The 20,133-nt window shown below is 39.4% G+C and overlaps 1 protein-coding gene across 16 annotated transcripts in view; it reads left to right on the top strand.

Annotated features, from left to right (window-relative positions):
* CEP63 (centrosomal protein 63) overlaps positions 1-20,133 on the top strand; it is a 73,905-nt gene that overhangs the window by 19,069 nt on the left and 34,703 nt on the right. For 15 of the 16 annotated variants that reach the window (XM_059889174.1, XM_024996353.2, XM_024996346.2 and 12 more), the window contains 3 exons: positions 9,122-9,217; positions 10,042-10,164; positions 16,114-16,227. In XM_059889174.1, coding sequence (XP_059745157.1) covers positions 9,128-9,217; positions 10,042-10,164; positions 16,114-16,227 — 327 coding nt within the window. In that variant the 5' untranslated portion in view covers positions 9,122-9,127. Of the gene's footprint in view, positions 1-9,068; positions 9,218-10,041; positions 10,165-16,113; positions 16,228-20,133 lie in introns of all 16 variants that reach the window. The other variant, XM_059889176.1, reaches the window with a different exon arrangement.

The raw sequence follows: 20,133 nt of genomic DNA, 5'->3' as shown, positions 1-20,133 counted from the left end.
TGCCTGGAAAATCCCATGGATGGAGGAGCCTGCTGGGCTGCCGTCTATGGGGTCGCATAGAGTCGGACACGACTGAAGTGACTTAGTAGCAGCAGCAGCAGCAGCAGTCTGCCGTTGAACCCCTTTAGTGTGTCCTTCCGTTCAGCTATTGTATTCTTTGGTTCTATCATTTCTACTTGGTACTTTCTTATCTTTTTCTTGTCTCTTTGTTGAAGTTCTCATCGTGTTCATCCATTCTTCCCAGTTCAGTGAGCATTTTTGTAAACTCTTATCAGGTAGTCCTAAATTACTTACCTCCATTTCATTAAGGTTTCTTCTGAGGTTTATTTTATGTTCATTTGGAACATATTCCTCTGTTCCTTGACTCTCCATTTGTTTCTGCACAGTAAATGAAATAACCACCTCTTCTAGTGTTGAAGGAGTGGCCTTGTGTAAGAGATGAACCTTGTAATTCAACCCTGCCTCAGCTTCTGGGTGTTTCTCAAACGTCTGTACTTGTCTAGGCAGCCTATTGTATTTTTAGAAGCACCTAGTAGTTGAGGATCTGCCAAGATCTGTCATTGTCCCAAAGTGGAGAATCTCAGCACCTAGATTCAGACTGACTGGAAGCTGGGGCAGCAGCGTTTATAGTATGCAAGTATATACAGTTCTGAAGGGCTGCAGGAGTAAGCCACATTGGTCCTCAGAGCCAGGTGATTTGGAGGTCACCACGTGGGCTCCATGTGAGCTGTTTTCTGGGTAATACTTCTGGGCTGGAGCAAGGCAGAGGGAGAATGCCAAGAAGGTATCCACAGCCTACGTTCTTTGAGAGCAACTCCATAGGCCACTAAATGTGAGCCAAACCTGAAGCCTACTCCTTAGGACAAAGGTCCAAGACAAGTAAAGGGGACTCTTTCACAGAAAGCCTGGGGAGTTGCCTCATTCTACTTTCTGTACAGTGCCGTAAGGGTGGTAGCCTGCTAAGAACTATCCCTCTGATTGCCATAGTCCTGTGGGATCCAGGAATGCAAGTCCTTCCAGTCACCTAGAGCTAGATAATCAAAGGGAGACCCCTGGGCACAAGCCATGTGTACAGCCGTGCCATCTGTGCACTGGAGGCAGCAGAGTGTGAAAGCAAAGGTAGTGCCCTCCAAGGTCTCTGGAAAGGACTGCAGTCAATGCCAAGATGCATGCCTAATCAGAAGCTTGTCCCTTAGCAGTCATGATGATCCATTAGTAATCTCCTTTCACAGAAAGAATGCAACTCCAGGGTCTGTTGCCTTTTGCTGTGCCTTTGTGATAGTAGCTGTTTAAGAACTCTTTCTCCTTGGGTTGCAGTCCTGTAGGACCCACGAGTATAAGCCCCACTGACCACCTTTGCTTAGTCGCTCAGTCATGTCTGACTCTTTGTGACCCCATGGACTGTAGCCCACCAGTGGGGATTCTCTGGGGATACTGGAGTGGGTAGCCATGCCCTCCTCCAGGGGATCTTACCAACCCAGGGATTGAACTTAGGTCTTTCCCACATTGCAGGCAGATTCTTTACCGTCTGAACTACCAGGGAAGCCCAAGAATACTGGAGAGGGTAACCTATCCCTTCTCCAGGGGATCTTCCCAACCCAGGAATTGAACCAGGGTTTCCCGCATTGCAGGTGGATTCTTGCAAATCCACCAGGGAAGCCCCCACTTACCGCTAGAGCCAGTTAATGTAGAGGTGTTCTCTAGCAGTAGTCACAAAAATCCAGGCACCTGACTAGGGCATGAGCTCCTTTCTGGGTGACACTGATTATAACAGTTCCTTAGGACCCAGAACACGAAGCTCCCTTGGTCTCTAGAGCCAGGTAATCTAGAATCATATCCTGGGCAGGAGCTGTAAAGATCAGGACATCAGAGAAAGTTTCTCTTCCAGGAGATAGTGGTGCTCTGGAGCATGAAAAAGGTGATACCTTCCAGTCTTTGTTTCCAGAGTGTTCCAACAGGATCCTAGCTGTGTGTGTTGAATAAGACCCCTGTCCCTTTAGCTGAGGTTTTAATGGTGGGCCTTACTCACTTTAAGTCTAGCCCCAATTGGCTACCTCTGAGCTGGACTCTGGAATGGGTGAGTCCAAGCACATGAGCCCTCTAAGAGGTGTTTCTCAGGTTGCTATCATTTTGTGGATCTTGGGACACAAGACCCATTGGTTTTCAAAAATTAGATGTTTGGGGGCTCACCTCTCAAGTGCATGTCTTAAAAGTTGGGGTGCCCAAGGTGAGGTTTGAACCCTTTGCTCCTCAAGGAGAAGCTCTGAGTTTTGAGTTCCCTTCTGGTTATCGTTGCTACACTAGGGGTGAGATTTATGGTGAGATTGTGTCTCCATCTCCTCTACAGGTTTTTGTATGGTTTTCTTTTCTTTTGTCCAACATGTAGTTGTCCCTCAACCAAGCTTTAAGTTTTTTTCCAAGAAGAAATTGTTCCATGTTTAGCTGTAGATCCAGTGAATCTGAGGAGGGAGGTGAGTTTAGAATCTTCCTACATCGCTATCTTGAATTGTTAATGCTCTCTTTTTATAATGCATAGAAAGTATTTGTATGTCAAATTCTGTTTTTTGTTTTTTTTGTTTTTTTTCAGAAGAAAAATTCATTGGTGAAAGTGCATAAGAATGTTAATGTTTTTAATATTTCAAGGATCATGTTACCTTGGTCACATGTAGTACATATGTAACTTCTTTAAGAAAATGTAAAGGGAGTCACACGATCATTCTATTACATGTCCATGTTGATAATCACTGAGTTTAATGAATGTTGTTTTTGGCCACATTGTATGATTAGTGTAAAAAGTTAAGCTCAGATTCAACAATTTGCTTCTTTTGGTTAGGTTTAAAATAAAACTCAGAAAACTTTAAAAAAAATGTATATTTATACTTGTTGAAAAGGGGAAAAGAGAGAAAAGAAGAAAATAAATATTATTTATGATCTTACCACCCAGTGTTATTGATGATTTTGGGGAAAAGTTTAATAACATTTGCTAATTGATTTCTCTTAATTTAGCTGATACAATAAAAAGAACATTGAATATTGGAAGAGAAGCAGAAGGCATATATAAGTGCAAAAACGTCCCCTAAATTTCTGGCATAAATACTAATCTCAGAAGGATTGGAAGGACTGTAGGTAAACACTGGTCCCAAGTCCCACTTGGATGGGCTTTCCTACCAGTAGGATCACCACTCATTAGTGCTGTTGTTCTGCTTCTTAAGGGTACTTCTGTGAGTGATACATTGAGATTTTGATTCTGTTGATGGTACTGCACTTATCAAGAATATCTTAGAAATGTTTCATGTCACAAGGAAAGTGTTAGGCTTCATGAAGTGTTTTTCTCCTTGTCGAGAGAATCTGTCAATGGTTGACCTTTTGCAATTTGGGTCATAGCAGTACAGTTGACTCTTGTACAATGTGGGGGTTAGATGCAGTGACTCCAATGCACTCAGAGATCCACATAGAACTTTATAGTCAGCCTTCTTTATCTGGTGGCTCAAATGATAATGAATCTGGCTGCAGTGCAGTAGATCTGGGTCCCATCCCTGGGTTGGGAAGATCCCCTGGAGAAGGGAAAGGCTACCCACTCCAGTATTATGGCCTAGAGAATTCCAGCCCATGGGGTTGCAAAGAGTCCCACACAATTGAGCTACTTTCACTTTCACTTTCTTTCTCTTTATCTGAGAGTCCACATTCATGAATTCATGTCGCTCTGTAGTATTTATTGAAAAAAATATATATAAGTGGACCCATGAAGTTCAACCATGTTGTTTAAGGGTCAACTGTACATAGTTACATTGGCTATGTTAGATTGTGTTCTGAGATGCCACTTGCTAAACTGGAATTTATTTTAAAATTTGGGTAGACTTTTGAGAATGTACTTTAAAGTTATATCTCATGAAAAGATACTGAAGTTACTGAAAAAGTGCAAGGAATGATAATCATATATATATATTTTTTTTATTTGTAATTTAGGTAGAGTCAGTGCTCCTTGGTAAGTTACTTTAGTTACCACTTCTTTATTTCTCCTGGGGCAAAACACAAGTAGTTCCATTTAGTAAGTTAAGGTGATAGTGGTTTCCTAGTTAAACACTGTACCGTTGACCCTTGAGCAACCTGGGAGTCAGGGGGCACCAATCCCCCATGCAGTTGCAGATCTGTGTACAATTTTACAGTTGACTCTTTTATCTGGGGGCTTTCCTGGTGCCTCAGACAGTAAAGAATCTGCCTGCAATGCAGGAGACCCAAGTTCAGTCCCTGGGTCAGGACGATTTTCTGGAGAAGGGAATGGCAACCCACTCCAGTATTCTTACATGGAAAATCCCATGGACACAGGAACCTGTCAGTCTACAGTCCATGGGGTCACAAGGAGTCAGGCATGATTGAGTGACTAACATTGTCGCTTGTATCTGTAGTTCTGAATCTGTGGATTCAACCAGCTTTGGATAGTGCACTATGTAACACATGTTTATTGAAAAAAATTCCCGTATAGGTGGATCTGTGCAGCTCAGACCTATGTTGTTAAGGGTCCTATCTATATATGTAGATACCTAGGTTGTTTATTTTGTTAGAAACTCCCATGTATGTTTCTGTGAATTAAAGAAATTCCCTTGTGTGTAATCGTGGGACTATTTTGTCACTCCAGGGCTGTTTAAATTTATTCCTGTAGCTTAGTTTTGATGTCACAGGCACTACCGCACTACAGGCAGACTTCATTTTATTGTGCTTCACTTTATTGCACTTTGGAGATACTGTATTTTTTACAGATTGAAGGTTTGTGGCCACCTTGAGTTGAACTCAAGTGTGTAGGCATCTTTTTTCTAACAGCATTTGCTCATTTCATGTCTCTGTGTCTACTTTTGGTAATTCTTAAATATTGCTTTTTTTAAACAGATTACTTATTTACTTTCGGCTGTGCTAGGTCTTTGTTGCTGCGGAGGCTTTCCTCTAGTTACAGGGAGCAAGGGCTACTCTAGTTGCAGGGCATGGGCTTCTCTTTGTTGTGACTTCTCTTGTTGTAGAGCATGGGCTCTAGAGCACGTGGGCTTCAGGAGTTGTGGCACATGGGCTCAGTAGCTGTGGCTCCTGGTCTCTGGTGGTGGTGGTTGTTCAGTTGCTCAGTCATGTCTGAGTCTTTGCAACATCATGGTCTGCAGCACGCCAGGCTTCCCTGTCCTTCACTATTTCCCTGAGTTTGTTCAAACTCATATCCATTGAGTCAGTGATGCCATCCAGCCATTTCATCCTCTGTCGCCTCCTTCTCCTCCTGTCTTCAGTCTTTCCCAGCATCAGAGTCTTTTCCAGTGAGTCAGTTGCATTAGGTAGCCAAAGTGTTGGAGCTTCAGCTTCAGCATCAGTCCTTCCAGTGAATATTTATGGTTGATTTCCTGTAGGACTGACTGGTTGGATCTCCTTGCTCTCCAAGGGACCCTCAAGACAAGACACCCTGGTGTCTTGTCCAGCACCACAGTACAAAAGCATCAATTCTTTAGTTGGACCATCTTTATGGTCCAACTCTCACAACTATACATGACTACTGGAAAAGCCATAGCTTTGTTAGCAAAGTGATGTCTCTGCTTTTTATTTGTTGTCTGGGTTTGTCATAGCTTTTCTTCCAAGGAGCAAGCATCTTTTAATTTCATGGCTGCAGTTACCATCTGCAGTAATTTTTGAGCCCAAGAGAATGAAATCTGTCACTGTTTCCACTTTTTCTTCATCTGTTTATGAAGTGATGGGACAAGATGCCATGATCTTAGTTTTTTTAATGTTGAGTTTTAAGCCAGGCTTTTCACTATTTTCTTTCACTTTCATTAAGAGGCTCTTTAATTCTTCTTTGCTTTCTGCCATAAGGGTGGTGTAATCTGCGTATCTGAGGTTGTTGATATTTGTCCCGGCAATCTTGATTCCAGCTTGTGATTTATTTCTTATGAATCACCCAGCATTTCTCATGTTGTACTCTGCATATAAGTTAAATAAAGCAGGGTGACAATATACAGCCTTGACATACTCCTTTCCCAATTTTGAACCCTCTCTTGTTCCATGTCCAGTTTTAACTGTTACTTCTTGACCTATACACAGGTTTCTTAGGGGACAGGTCAGGTGGTCTGGTATTCTCATCTCTTTAAGAATTTTCCAGTTTGTTGTGATCCACACAGTCAAAGGCTTCAGCATAGTCAATGAAGCAGAAGTAGATGTTTTTTGAAATTCCCTTGCTTTTTCTATAATCCAGCATATGTTGGCAGTTTTATCTCTGGTTCTGCCTTTTCTAAATCTAGCTTGAACATCTGGAAGTTCTTGGTTCACGTACTGCTGAAGTCTAACTTGAAGAATTTTGAGTGTAATCTTGCTAGCGTGTGAAATAAGTGCAGTTGTACAGTAATTTGAACATTCTTTGGCATTGCCTTTCTTTGGGATTGGAATGAAAACTAATGTTTTCCAGTCCTGTGGCCACTGCTGAGTTTTCTAAATTTGCTGACATATTGAGTGCAGCACTTAACAGTATCATCTTTTAGGATTTGAAATAGCTTTGCTGTAATTCCATCACCTCCACTAACTCTGTAGTGATTCTTCCTAAGGCCCACTTGACTTCACACTCCGGGATGTCTGGCTCTCAGTGAGTGACCACACCATTGTGGTTATCTGGGTCATTAAGACCTTTTTTGGTACAGTTCTTATGTATAGTCTTATTGTTGTGGCCCATGGGCTTACTTGTACCGTGCACAGGATCTGGTATCTTCCCAGATCAGGGATTAAACCTGTGTTTCCTACATTGGCAGGAGGATTCTTTACCACTGAGGCCCCAGGGAGACTCGATTCTTGCAATATTTTAAATCCTCTACCAGCACAAAGATTATGACTTATTGAAGGTTCTGATGATGGTTAGCATTTTTTTTTAGCAATACAATGTTTTTAAATTAAGATAGATATATGCATTGCTTTTTAGACATAATGTTCTTGCACATTTAGTTGACTATAGGGTAGTGCAAACATAACATTTATTTGTGCTGGGAAACCGAAAATATTTGTATGACTCATTTTATCACAAAATTTGCTTTATTGTGGTGATCTGGTAGGAATCTGCAGTATTTCTGAGGTATTCCCATACTTAACACTTGAAAAGAAATTGATGGGATTGAGCAGATGAGCTCCTTTATAAGGATTTGAAGATTACAAGTTTGGGCATCAAGACGTAAAAGATATTTAGAAATGTAGCTGTCAGTGATTTGCTGCTTCATTGATTGGGTTGCTGAAAGTTGATTAAGTTTGTAGAGGTAAAGTGCATTTGCTAAATACTAATGATAAGAATCTGTTCCATAGAGTTGATCTGTGAAATTGTAATTTCACTGTTATTGGTAGTAATATATTTATTAATCTACTTGAACAGCATATGATAGAAGAACTAGAATATAGGCCTTTAAGTTTTTGTCATTTTTGTTTGTAAGTTTCAGGCCTAGTAGCAGTTAGTCCCATGGTATAAACCAATGCTACTCAAATGACAGGTTCACGGTGAGGTAACACTTGCATCAGAATGTAAATCAGTGTATTGCATCCTTCACATCACAGAAAGTTTTGCTGTATAAAAATGTCAGTTGCACCAAGCAGTGTTTTTTGTAACATAATTGATTTACATTCTGCTTCAAGGTTCTTAGCTCCTGTTGGATTGCTGTTGTGACCAGGTCCAGCCCATCTGTAGCTCATACTTGGAGGAGTACTAGTATAAACAACTCATTTCATAAGTGAATGCTTTATATGTTTTCTGATTACACTGTTTGGATTGGGTTGGTTTTAATGGACCTTGCTGCTGCTGTTACCTTCTAATGCCCTACAGAGCAGGTAGACCTAATGAAACAAGTAAGGGATTTGGAGTCCTGGCTGTGCATTTTTTCACCTGAATGGTGGTGGACAAAATAACATCTCTGAATCTGTTTCATCCTGTGCAAAATGAGGATATAATTCCTATGTTCCCATGTTGTGAAGATTGAGTTACGGTTTAAGAAACCACTTTAAAAATTCTAAATTGTAGTTAAAATGATATCATCTATACTGACAGTTTTCAAAATTTGACCTCTTTTTCTCTGCCTAATGCCTATTGCTGAGAGTGAGGGAGTTGTTTGTACTAGTAAGAAATATACTTTCTTTAAGAAATTTAAATATTGTTGCTTGACTATTATGAACCAGACCCTGGTAAATAGATAAAATTTAACAATTGTTTCTTCACATTTTATACTAATGCTTGACTCTTATAATAAATGAAAAGAAAAATAGTTCTATAAGTCTCATAAGAAAAAACAATGATCATCTGCCCTATTCCTCTGAACCTAGGATTCTTGTTTCTCTAAGACCGTTCTTTCAGTATCTTTAACTCCTTTTTTTTTTTTTCTTTTGGCATTCTCCTCTTATTTCTAAATAACATTTTATGGCATATTCTAAAGTTTTAGTCTTAGCTATTTATCTAATAGGGCTTCCCAGGTGGCTCAGTGGTAAAGAATCCACCTGCTAATGCAGGAGATATGGGTTTAATACCTGAGTGGGGAAGATCCCCTGAATTAGGAAATGGCAACCCACTTGCCTGGAGAATCCCATGCACAGAGGAGCTTGATGGGCTACAGTCCATAGAGTCGCAGAGAGTCAGACACGACTGAAAGACTTAGCACAACACTAAATTTGTGGGTAAATCTAAATGAATGTTGACTGTATATAACAAGAGCTTTCAGCCTCCTGGTGTCTTTCTGTCTAAAGTTAGTATTCTGTGCTTTGCTTTATAGAATTTATTCTTGAACTCGCATAGATTTTTGTTCAATATTTTTAGATTCCAAGGTTCTTGTAACTTGTTAATTTTTTGTGAGTTTTTTTTTTTTTTTTTTTTTTTTCCTGGTAAAAAGGGTTAGGAAGAATAAGTGAGATAGAGCAAATTTTCATCTAAACCTAGAAATTTTAGAACAATTGCTTATTTTTATTTTTTTGGAAGTGTTATAAATTATTAAATAATTAGGTATTTGACTTCCTGAGAAGTTGTATAGTTGAGAACGTGTCTTTACAGATAAGCACAAAGGTTATTTTCTATTTTTATGTTTCAGGGTAATTGTTTCAATGCTAATAATGAAACATACTACCACCTCTCTGCTTTTAGATTGGAATGTTGCGTCAGCAGGTAGAAAAACATGAAAAAGTCAAGCAAGAGATGGCCATGGAGTATAAGCAAGAGTTAAAGAAACTACATGAAGAAGTAAGATTTTAATTCTATTATATATTGTATAATTCTGTCTCTTCAGCCTTGAGAATTTTGTTAATGAGCTGGTTTCTACTTTATAAAGTGGATGTATATATTCCATGGAAGATATTGGGGTAGAAATCTTTCTCTATTCTTAAACCCAGAATTTTGCCTTTTATATATTTGATATTACCTACAACAGTGATTCTAAAATATGTTTCTTGGTTGAGTATCTGAAAGAAATAGAGCTATTTTTGTATAATACCATGAAATGCTGATACCAAAAGCTTACGTTAAATGTTTTATTTTTGAGTTGAGTCAGTAGATTTTAAATAATGGAAGATTCAAAGGTTTCAGAAGCATTTTGGGATAGATTAGAAAGGTAAGGAAATTCTACCAGTTAACTGAATTGTTTTCTTCAGATTGGCAAAAAATACTTTTTATTCAATTCCGAAGCATTCCTTTCCTGCATAGTGAATATCAGTGTTCCACTGGGGAATGCTTCAAGAACCACAGGCCTGGAGAAAAGAAAAAGAGTGTTTATTTGCTGCTTTTATTGTGAGGATGGGTTGTGGGGTCCCTAAGTGCAGGGCTATTGTATATTATAATAAAAAATTAGACCTTTGTTTTATTTATTAAACTTTTTCTTTATTTTTTATTTGACTTTTTTTTTTCTGGTGTTTACTTTATGTAGTTTTGAGTTTTGTATTTTATCTAACGTGCTCTCTATTTTCTGGGATGGTAGTTAGCTCTACTTGTGCTTTCATAATGCCAGTTTGTTTTATCAGCACTGTTTACACATTCTTAAATTTTAAGTCTAGAAATAACTGTGTTTACAGTTAAGCAGACTGAAGAGAAGCTATGAAAAGCTACAGAAAAAACATGTAAGAGACTTCAGAGGAAATGCCAAAAATCACAGGGAAGATCGGTCTGAAATTGAGAGGTTAACTGGAAAAATAGAGGTATGTTCATAGTCCTGATTGGCTTGTAGTGATTGTCAGCCTTCATGTAGGAAAACTCTGTTTCTAATAGTGCTATTTCATGAAGCCAATTTTCTCTCACCTGCAGGACTACCACTGAGCTATTTCAAAGGTGGGAGGCTGTCCTGTCATCATCTGGTTCCCTGTGGTTACTAGCTGTCAGTAGTTCTCAAGAGGGTGGTGCCATCCTTTGAGGGCATTGGAAATATTTGAGGCATTATTTTGGTTGTCAGATGACTGGGAGTGAAACTGGAGAGTGGGGCACAGGAACCAGGGACACCAAACATGACTGGGCCTATCCCACACAGGAGAGACCTATTGTACCCCGAACGCCAGCACTGAGGAACACTGATAGCAGCTCCTGGCTGTCCTCTGTGGGTGTTGTCTTTGTTTTATTTATCACCTAACAGAGGGGCTTAGTAAGTGTTGAAGGTATGTGGCTTTTTTATACACAGTGCTTTGCATATCAGATTATTTATTCTTAGTTCCCATTTAGATATAATAAGTCACTAGCCTCCCTCTTTGCTGACTAAGTTTTTGTTAAGTTTGAGTAACTCCATGATTATTGTATATCTTGATTCCCCAGAGGAGTTAAGGAAGTTGAGACAACACCGCCAACAACAGCATGGGGCTGTTACTTTTCCCCCGTTGAATCCACCACTCCTCTCCTCTGTCTATGCTCTTGGTTCTCAAACGTACCTAAGTGTTAACCAGGGTCCTCTTCAGTCTCCCAGAGATTCTGATCCAGTAGCATAGCAGTGAGCTAGGACTCTGCATTTTATCTAGCTTCCCCAGCTGATGTTAATTTGAGAAACATTGTTTAGCATCTTTGTATGATTATTTACAATGTTTCTACTCAGAGTGACCTGTCACCCACTAACACTGTTATATTATTACTACCTAGAATTTTAATTTCTACTTTTAATATTTTTTTACATCTCAATATTTTTCTATGTTTAAAGAGCTTAGAATCAGATTTTGCTTTCTCTCCAGCCTTCTTCACTGGTACCTGGGTTTTTGTACAAAACCCCTCATGTTCTTATTCCCCGTTACCGCTTCCAGACCATTCTGTTTTCTTTGTACCTCAGAGTCTCCATCTTTGATTTTCATGTCATCAGCATATACCACCATCCCTGGTGGCTCAGTGGTAAAGAATCTGCCAGTCAACATAGGAGACTCAGGTTCCATCCCTGGGTTGGGAAGATCCTTTGGAGAAGGAAATGGCAATCCATTCCAGTATTCTTGCCTGGGAAGTCCCATGGACAGAGGATACTGGCGGGCTGCAGTCCATGGGGTCTCAAGAGTCAGACACAACATAGTGACTGAACGACAACAACAACAACGTACATACCGGCAAATTAGTCATCTTCTGATCCCTGACTGCTCCCCTGGTTGACTGTCATTCTCTCCAACATTGCTCTTACCATAATTCTTGAGGATTTCGGGATCCACAAGGATGATCCTTATAATACTGTGGTCTTTGGTTCATTGGTGTTCTTTCCTCCAGAGATATTTTGACCTCCTGTCTGTCTCTTTTCCCTTTTCCCATTGCGGTTCCTTAAGTGTTGTCACTAGCAATACTTGCAACCCTCCAAGAATCACATTTTTAAGCATCTCGTTCTTTCTGACTACCATCCCCGTCTTTTCAGCTTGCTCCCTCTTATTCCTAATGCTTGATAATCACCTGATTCCCCATTCCTTAAAGTGCTTGGATCCGGCCATTTGTCCCTGCTCCATACCTACCTCATGTCCGCACTCACCACTCCTTACCCAGCTTCTATCCCATGGTTACACTCCTTATATTCCCCTTCCATTCCTGTGCCCTCTCTTTTTTTGTTGTTGTTCAGTAGCTCAGTTGTGTCCAACTCTATGTGACCCTATGCACTGCAGGGCTTCCCTGTCCTTCACCACCTCACTGAGTTTGCTCAACCTCATGTCCACTGAGTCAGTGATACCATCCAACCATCTCATCCTCTGTCGTCCCCTTCTCCTCCTGCCCCCAATCCCTCCCAGCATCAGAGTCTTTTCCACTGAGTCAACTCTTCACATGAGGTGGCCAAAGTACTGGAGTTTCAGCTTTAGCATCATTCCTTCCAGAGAAATCCCAGGGCTGATCTCCTTCAGAATGGACTGGTTGGATCTCCTTGTAGTCCAAGGGACTCTCAAGAGTCTTCTCCAACACTACAGTTCAAAAGCATCAATTCTTCGGCGCTCAGCCTTCTTCACAGTCCAACTCTCACAGCCATACATGACCACAGGAAAAACCATAGCCTCGACTAGACGAACCTTTGTCGGCAAAGTAATGTCTCTGCTTTTGAATATGCTATCTAGGTTGGTCATAACTTTCCTTCCAAGGAGTAAGCGTCTTTTAATTTCATGGCTGCAGTCACCATCTGCAGTGGTTTTGGAGCCCAAAAAAATAAAGTCTGACACTGTTTCCACTGTTTCCCCATCTATTTGCCATGAAGTGATGGGACCAGATGCCATGATCTTAGTTTTCTGAATGTTGAGTTTTAAGCCAACTTTTTCCTCTCCTCTTTCACCTTCATCAAGAGGCTTTTTAGCTCCTCTTTACTTTCTGCCATAAGAGTGGTGTCATCTGCATATCTGAGGTTATTGATATTTATCCCGGCAATCTTGATTCTAGCTTGTGCTTCTTCCAGCCCAGCGTTTCTCATGATGTACTCTGCATATAAGTTAAATAAGCAGGGTGACAATCTACAGCCTTGACGTACTTCTTTTCCTATTTGGAACCAGTCTGTTGTTCCATGTCCAGTTGTAACTGTTGCTTCCTGACCTGCATACAGGTTTCTCAAGAGTCAGGTCAGGTGGTCTGGTATTCCCATCTCTTTCAGAATTTTCCACAGTTGATTGTGATCCACACAGTCAAAGGCTTTGGCATAGTCAATAAAGCAGAAATAGATGTTTTCCTGGAACTCTCTTGCTTTTTCCATGATCCAGTGGATGTTGGCAGTTTGATCTCTGGTTCCTCTGCCTTTTCTAAAACCAGCTTGAACATCTGGAAGTTCATGGTTCACGTATTGCTGAAGCCTGGCTTGGAGAATTTTGAGCATTACTTGACTAGCGTGTGAGATGAGTGCAATTGTGTGGTAGTTTGAGCATTCTTTGGCATTGCCTTTCTTTGGGATTGGAATGAAAACTGATCTTTTCCAGTCCTGTGGCCACTGCTGAGTTTTCCAAATTTGCTGGCATATTAAGTGCAGCACTTGCACAGCATCATCTTTCAGGATTTGAAATAGCTCAACTGGAATTCCATCACCTCCACTAGCTTTGTTCGTAATGATGCTTTCTAAGGCCCACTATTTTGTCTCTAGTTCCTTTCCTTCCATTTTTCTTACACTCACTCAGTAAGCCTTTCTCTCCTCTGCAGAAGCTATTGGCATGGAGGTCACCAGTGAATTTGCATTACTGAAGCCTGTGTCCACCCTCATCTTCCATATCCTGTCTGCAGCATTGGACTCAGCTGGGTTTGGCTTTCTGGATTTGGCTTGGAGAACAATTGTACTTCCCTGGATTTTCTCCTACCTTGTTTGCCACTCCTTCTCAATTATTTTTTCTCCCCAGCCTTTTATCATTGGAACACCCTACAGCTGTGTTGTTGTACCTCTTCTTTTTTCTGTCGAGGCCACTCCCTTGGTGATACCATTCAGTCTCATAGTTTTAAGCACTGTGTTGCTGCTGCTGCTGCTAAGTCGCCTCAGTCGTGTCCAACTCTGTGCAACCCCATAGACGGCAGCCTACCAGGCTCCCCTGTCCCTGCGATTCTCCAGGGAAGAACACTGGAGTGGGTTGCCATTTCCTTCTCCAATGCATGAGAGTGAAAAGTGAAAGTGAAGTCACCCAGTCGTGTCCAATTCAGTGACCCCATGGACTGCATCCTACCAGACTCCTCCGTCTATGGGATTTTCCAGGCAAGAGTACTGGAGTGGGGTGCCATTGCCTCCTCTGTAAGCACTGTGTATATGTTGATAATTCCTATGTTCCTATATCTAGTCTTGACTTTTGGCTACAGAACAATTTCCAACTTCCCATTTCACATCTCCATACGGTATCTAAAGCTGTCTCAAACTTGACATGTCTGAAATAAAGGCCCTGACTTTTTTCTACCTCATCTTCCAGCACCATTTCTGTTTTAGTTAATGTAATTCCATTCCTCAGATTGCTGAAGCCTAAAAGCCTTGGAGTCACCCATGATTTCTCTTTTCTCAGCACAACATCCAGAATGATTCTGTTTGGTTTAAGTTAAATCATGTTCTCTCCTGTACATAAAGTTATAGTAGTTTCTCCTAAAAGATGAAGTTATCATAATGACCTACAGAGTCTCACTGCCTGTTAACTCTGACCTTTCCCTTCCTTTTTTTTCCCTTTTACTCACTCCCCCCGAGCCACACCAAGCTTCTTGCTCATCCTTGAACATGACAAGATGCTTCCACATCAAGGCCTTGTACTTCTCAGAATAGTATAACTTTATCTCCATCTCCCTGGTGTTTACTTTCATGTTACTCAATCTAACCACTCCTTTTGCAAACTGCAACCACCAACTCTGAGTACTCCATGCTCGATTTTCTCCAGAATGGGTACAGTTGGCTCTCTGTATCTATGGTTTTGCATCCGTGGATTTAACCAACTGTGGATCTAAAATATTCTGGGAAAAGCAAAGTCCAGAAAGTTCCAAAAAGCAGACCTTGAATTTGTTATGCACAAGCATTTACATTGTATTTATAGTTATTTACACAGTGTTTACATTGTATTAGGCATTATAAGTAACTTAGAAATGATTTCAAGTCTGTGGGAGGATGCACATTAGTTACATGTGAATAACATACCATTTCTTATAAGGGACGTGATCATCTGTGGATTTAGTAACCACAGAGGTCTGGAACCAGTCCTCCACAGATACTGACAGATGACCGTATTGCTATCTAGTTACTGTACAATAATGTGTTGCCTGTCTCCCTCCAAGTGAGTGGGGCTAGAATTTTTTTTTTTTTGTTAAATATTGTATCCCTAGCACTAGAACAGTACCTGGAATATATGTGATAGAAACAATGAGTAAGTGAACAGTAATTACCTTAAGCTTCAAGTTGCACAATCAAGAAAATGAGCCCAATATTCATGAAAACAAGGCAAATCAAAGGGAAAGGAAACTCTGGGGTTGAGACTCTTGGAGGACAGTGATAGAAAGACTGAGTTTCCTTTCCCTTTGATTTGCCTCGTTTTCATGAATATTGGCATCATTTTCTTGATTGTGCAACTTGAAGTTATTATTGATCCATCATTAATTTTGAACTCTTTGGCTTTGGGTTATAGATATCTGTTAAAATTTAATACAGATATTTTTTATTATTCATGTCTTTATAGTTCTGTTGAAATAATAAAAATTTGGATATCAAAGGATACTGTGTTAACTGAATCTGTCTGGTTCCTGAATTTTAGACTCTGATGAGAATTGGGCTCCCCAGGGATTTATCTGACCATTTGTTTGAATCTGTTCAGTTCCCGGGTTTGGATATCAAGAATTTGGGTAGTGAGTGATAAGTATAATCATATTTTGAAATTTTCATTATCTTAACATCAGTTTTCTGAAAAATCACTAAAAAATTATAACAACCCTTAGGTGGCAGCAGATCTTTGAAAATCATCTTGAATCCAGTGTTTAGTATCTGTGTTTCGTACTCTTCACCATTAGTGTGTTAAATTTAGAAAGACAGATATCCAGAGGCACAGTATGTAAGGAATTTAGTATTACTCTACAGTTCTATCAGTTAAGTGAGTAATGGGGCTCCTGCTGTGGAAAAAGGTGCATGTGTACCCAGGGACCTGGGGAAAAATTAAAGTAAAAGTGAATCTGGAAGGTGGTGACAGCGAGGGGAAGCACTTAGAAGTTAAGTACCTTAATTGCCTCTTCAGGAATTTCGTCAGAAATCACTGGACTGGGAGAAGCAGCGCTTGATTTATCAGCAACAGGTGTCTTCTCTGGAGGCACAAAGAAAGGCTCTAGCTGAACAATCAGAGATAATTCAGGTAAGTTTAAGACATTTTTTGGAATAATGAGAGGCAGAGAGGTTTCTATTAAATTTGAACCAGCTTGAAAAATGCAGCGTTGTGTGCTCACCATGCTCACCCTGTCCTCACACCCACTGCTCTTTGCTTGCTGCTTTCCTTCACTGGTTCCTTCCTCCCTCACTCGGGCTCTTTCTTGTTCTCTCAGTCTGTCACTGACTTGCTTTCTCCTGCTCACTCCACACTTTGATTTCACTCTCCCTTCCTTTCTCTTTCTACCTCTGCTGTCTCCTTTTCCATTTCTTTCTGGCTCTGACTTACTTATTCAGGCTGTTTCTGGCTCTTGCCTTGGCCCCACTTCTGTCTGTGTCTTGTTCCATCTCTGATAGTTGGGGGTGCCTTAGCTGAGGTCCTCAGCCAGGGAGCTTCGGCCAGTCAGCCTGTTTGAACACAAATACTGAAAGATTCATGCTAACAAAAAGCAGTATCTTTGTGGGAACAGAAACACTTTTTACAACATTACTAGAAACGTTTTAAATGAAGAACTGATGGCTTAAGCAAAACAAAAAATTAGCTACCTAATTTAGGAGTTTTCTTCATGGAACATATTCAGTTTGTTTGCTTTTTCAATTAAAAACCAAGATCAAAAGGGAAGTGAACATAGAAGGTAATGAATATTTATGACCGTGGGGTTAGAGAGGGTCAGATAGGACTTAGTGACTGAACAACAACAACTGCAATGTGCTAGACACTGTCTCAACGCTTCTTCTGAATGTAGTTATCCAGAATATGTAATTATATGTTGTCTGTTTAATATCATGATAATTTGTCAAGGTTGGTAGAAATCTCAGTTTTATAGAAGAGGGAATTACCAGAGAAATTAAGAAGAGCTAGAGGGACGAATTAAAAAAGGTAAAAAACAATCTGCATTATTTGCTGCTCCAAATCTTAGTAATATATTGGCTTTTAATCATCTACCCTCAAATATCAGTGGGCTAGTAAACTACCATGAATGGCTCTGCTGTTAGTGACTCCACTCAGAATGGCACAAGAGGCTCACAGCAATCTAAAGGATCAAAATTATTTACTAGGCTGCAGCAAGCTATGCAGCCAGAGTGGGCCAATAAAATCCTGAAAGTGTAGACCAGAGGTTTTTTTATTTTTACCTGAATGCTAAAGCACTGTACAAACATAAATAGCTATAAGATATTATAGGCTTCAGGTTGGCAAAAAAGAAAATTGAGTCCTAGTTTTTAAGTTCTCACTTATTCTTCTATGTAGTATGCTTATTGTTGATCATAGATCCTTTTTTTTAATTTGCTATTGTGATTACTCAACATAATTAAAGCTTCATTGTTAGAAAAAATGAGATTTTTATTTACCATAATTCAGCTAGAGCTAGAGTAAGAAGGCTTTAAAAAGCCAACATTTGTTTTCCGTATTTGAACTCTTCTGATAGTTTTGTTTAAACTAAAACTGCTCTGATTAAGGAAAAACTGTTACTTTTATGTCTTTCTCCCTTAGCAGTACTCGCTGGTCCTCATTTAAAAAAAAAGTTCTTAAAAGAAATTTCTATATACCCATTACCCAGCATTAATAGTTATCATTTTGCCAATCTTAAATATTAGTGGTAAAAAATATTAAAACATATAGTTTTAACCATTTTAAAGAGTACAGTAGAGTATTAACTGTATGTCCATTTTTGTGTAACAAATCTCTAAAACTTTTCAACTTACAAGAGTAAGGCTCTATATTCATTGAACAGCAACTCATTTTGCCAATTTTATTTCATTCTTCTCTACTTTTTTTTGGCTGAAATATTGCAAAGCAAATTATAGATATTATCTTATTTCCCAGCAGGTTAGGACTTAAAAAAATTAAACATACCACTGCTATGTTAACAGACTAAAACACTTCTTAAATAATTTAATATCTAATCTTTTCAAATTTCCCAAGTTGTGTGAAATAATGTTTTGAACTCCACTTAAGGTTGAAACATTGTATTTTGTTGATAAGTGAATCATCATTGAACAATAAGAGTAGAAAACTTTGTAGATTGGATAAATGGATATCAATAGCCAAATGCATGCTAAGTGGCTTTAGTCGTGTCTGACTCATTGTGACTCTATGGACTGTAGCCCACCAGGCTGCTCTGCTCATGGGATTCTCCAGGCAAGAATACTGGAGTGGATTGCCATGCGCTTCTCCAGGGGATCTTCCTGACCTAGGGATTAAACCCGTGTTTCTAATGTCTCCTGTGTTGGCAGGCAGGTTCTTTACCACTAGCGCCACCTGGGAAGCCCTTAACAGCCACTGCTGCTGCTAAGTCGCTTCAGTCGTGTCCGACTCTGTGCGATTCCATAGATGGTAGCTCACCAGGCTCCCCCATCCCTGGGATTCTCCAGGCAAGAACACCGGAGTGGGTTGCAATTTCCTTCTCCAATGCATGAAAGTGAAAAGTGAAAGGGAAGTCTCTCAGTCATGTACGACTCTTCGCGACCCCATGGGCTACAGCCCACCAGGCTCCTCCGTCCATGGGATTTTCCAGGCAAGAGTACTGGAGTGGGGTGCCATGCCTTCTCTGTTAACAGCCACACTTATACCCCATATTTTAAAAAAAAATGATAAATTTTTTCTTTTATATTTTTTAACATCTAAAAATGGAGTTCAGGGAGTTCCCTGGCAGTCCAATGGCTAGTACTCAGTATTTTCACTGCTGTGGGCCTGGGTTCAACCCTGGTTCGATAACTAAGATCCCACAAGCTGCATGGTGAAAAAAAGAAAAGTGGAGTTCCGACTAACTTTTCACCCTTTGAGTCATATATTTGCTTGAGTTTTTTTGTTTTGGTCAGCTATTAAAATGACATAAAACATGTTCATTTTAGAAAACTGAGAAAATGAGAATTAAATAAAATAACTCATAATTTCATCCTTTAGATATTTACCATAATTAGCATTTGCATGTAAATTTCTTCTGACTTTTTCTGTGCTTGCGTGCAGTGTACATTGCATTCATGTACATTTGATAGGAAAAACTATATATGTGTGTATGGGAATGGAGGAATAGTTGTGAACTTAAAAAATTACTGAAAATAGCAAAAAGTTGATAATTGTTGAAGCTAGGTGATGAATGTTTAAGGGTTCATCATCTTATTTTTTCCATATTTATATACATTTGAAATTTTCCATGAAACATTATGTAAAAGTGCAAATTATTTGCTTACAGTGTGACAGGCAGTATGCTAAGCATTTTACAATATTTTATTTAATTTTCACCAGTTAAAAATTTTCCTCTTTAAATAAGACATGTCAGCAAATATGAGTCATAATCATTGTATAGAAGCTTAGTTTACCATTAAATGCCTTAATTCATATAACCAATATTTTATTGTAGAATTTTTAGGTTTTTATTTTTTTCACTCTTAAGTAGAGCTTGGGTGAACATCCTTATTTAAATATTTAGGTGTTTATGTCCATTTATTTTCTTAGGAAATGGCCCTAGAAATAAGATTACTGCATCAAAGTAGTCATACATTCTTAAAGATTCTAATGCATATTGTCAAAGTACTCTTCAAAGATGTACTGATGCACACTTTCACCAGCGGTGTTTGAGAATGTATGTTTCCTCACACTTTCTCATTATTGAGCACTATTATTTATTTAAATATTTCTTTTAATTTCCCCTACTTTTAGGCTTGTCTTTGCCAATCTGATAGGTGGGAAAAAATGGTATCTGATTATTTAATTTGCATCTTTAATTATGAATGAGGCTGAGCATTTTTTATCTACTTATGACTTTCCATTCTTCTGTAAATTATTTCTGTCCCTTATTTTTAAAGAATATTTATATTATACTATGAAAGAGCTCTTAATATATACATTGAATAGATTAACTCTTTGCTGTTTTGTTGCAATTGTGTGTGTTTT

This window comes from Bos taurus, chromosome 1, assembly GCF_002263795.3.
Source record: "Bos taurus isolate L1 Dominette 01449 registration number 42190680 breed Hereford chromosome 1, ARS-UCD2.0, whole genome shotgun sequence".
NCBI lineage: Eukaryota > Metazoa > Chordata > Mammalia > Artiodactyla > Bovidae > Bos > Bos taurus.
This window is presented reverse-complemented; position numbering and strand designations above follow the sequence as displayed.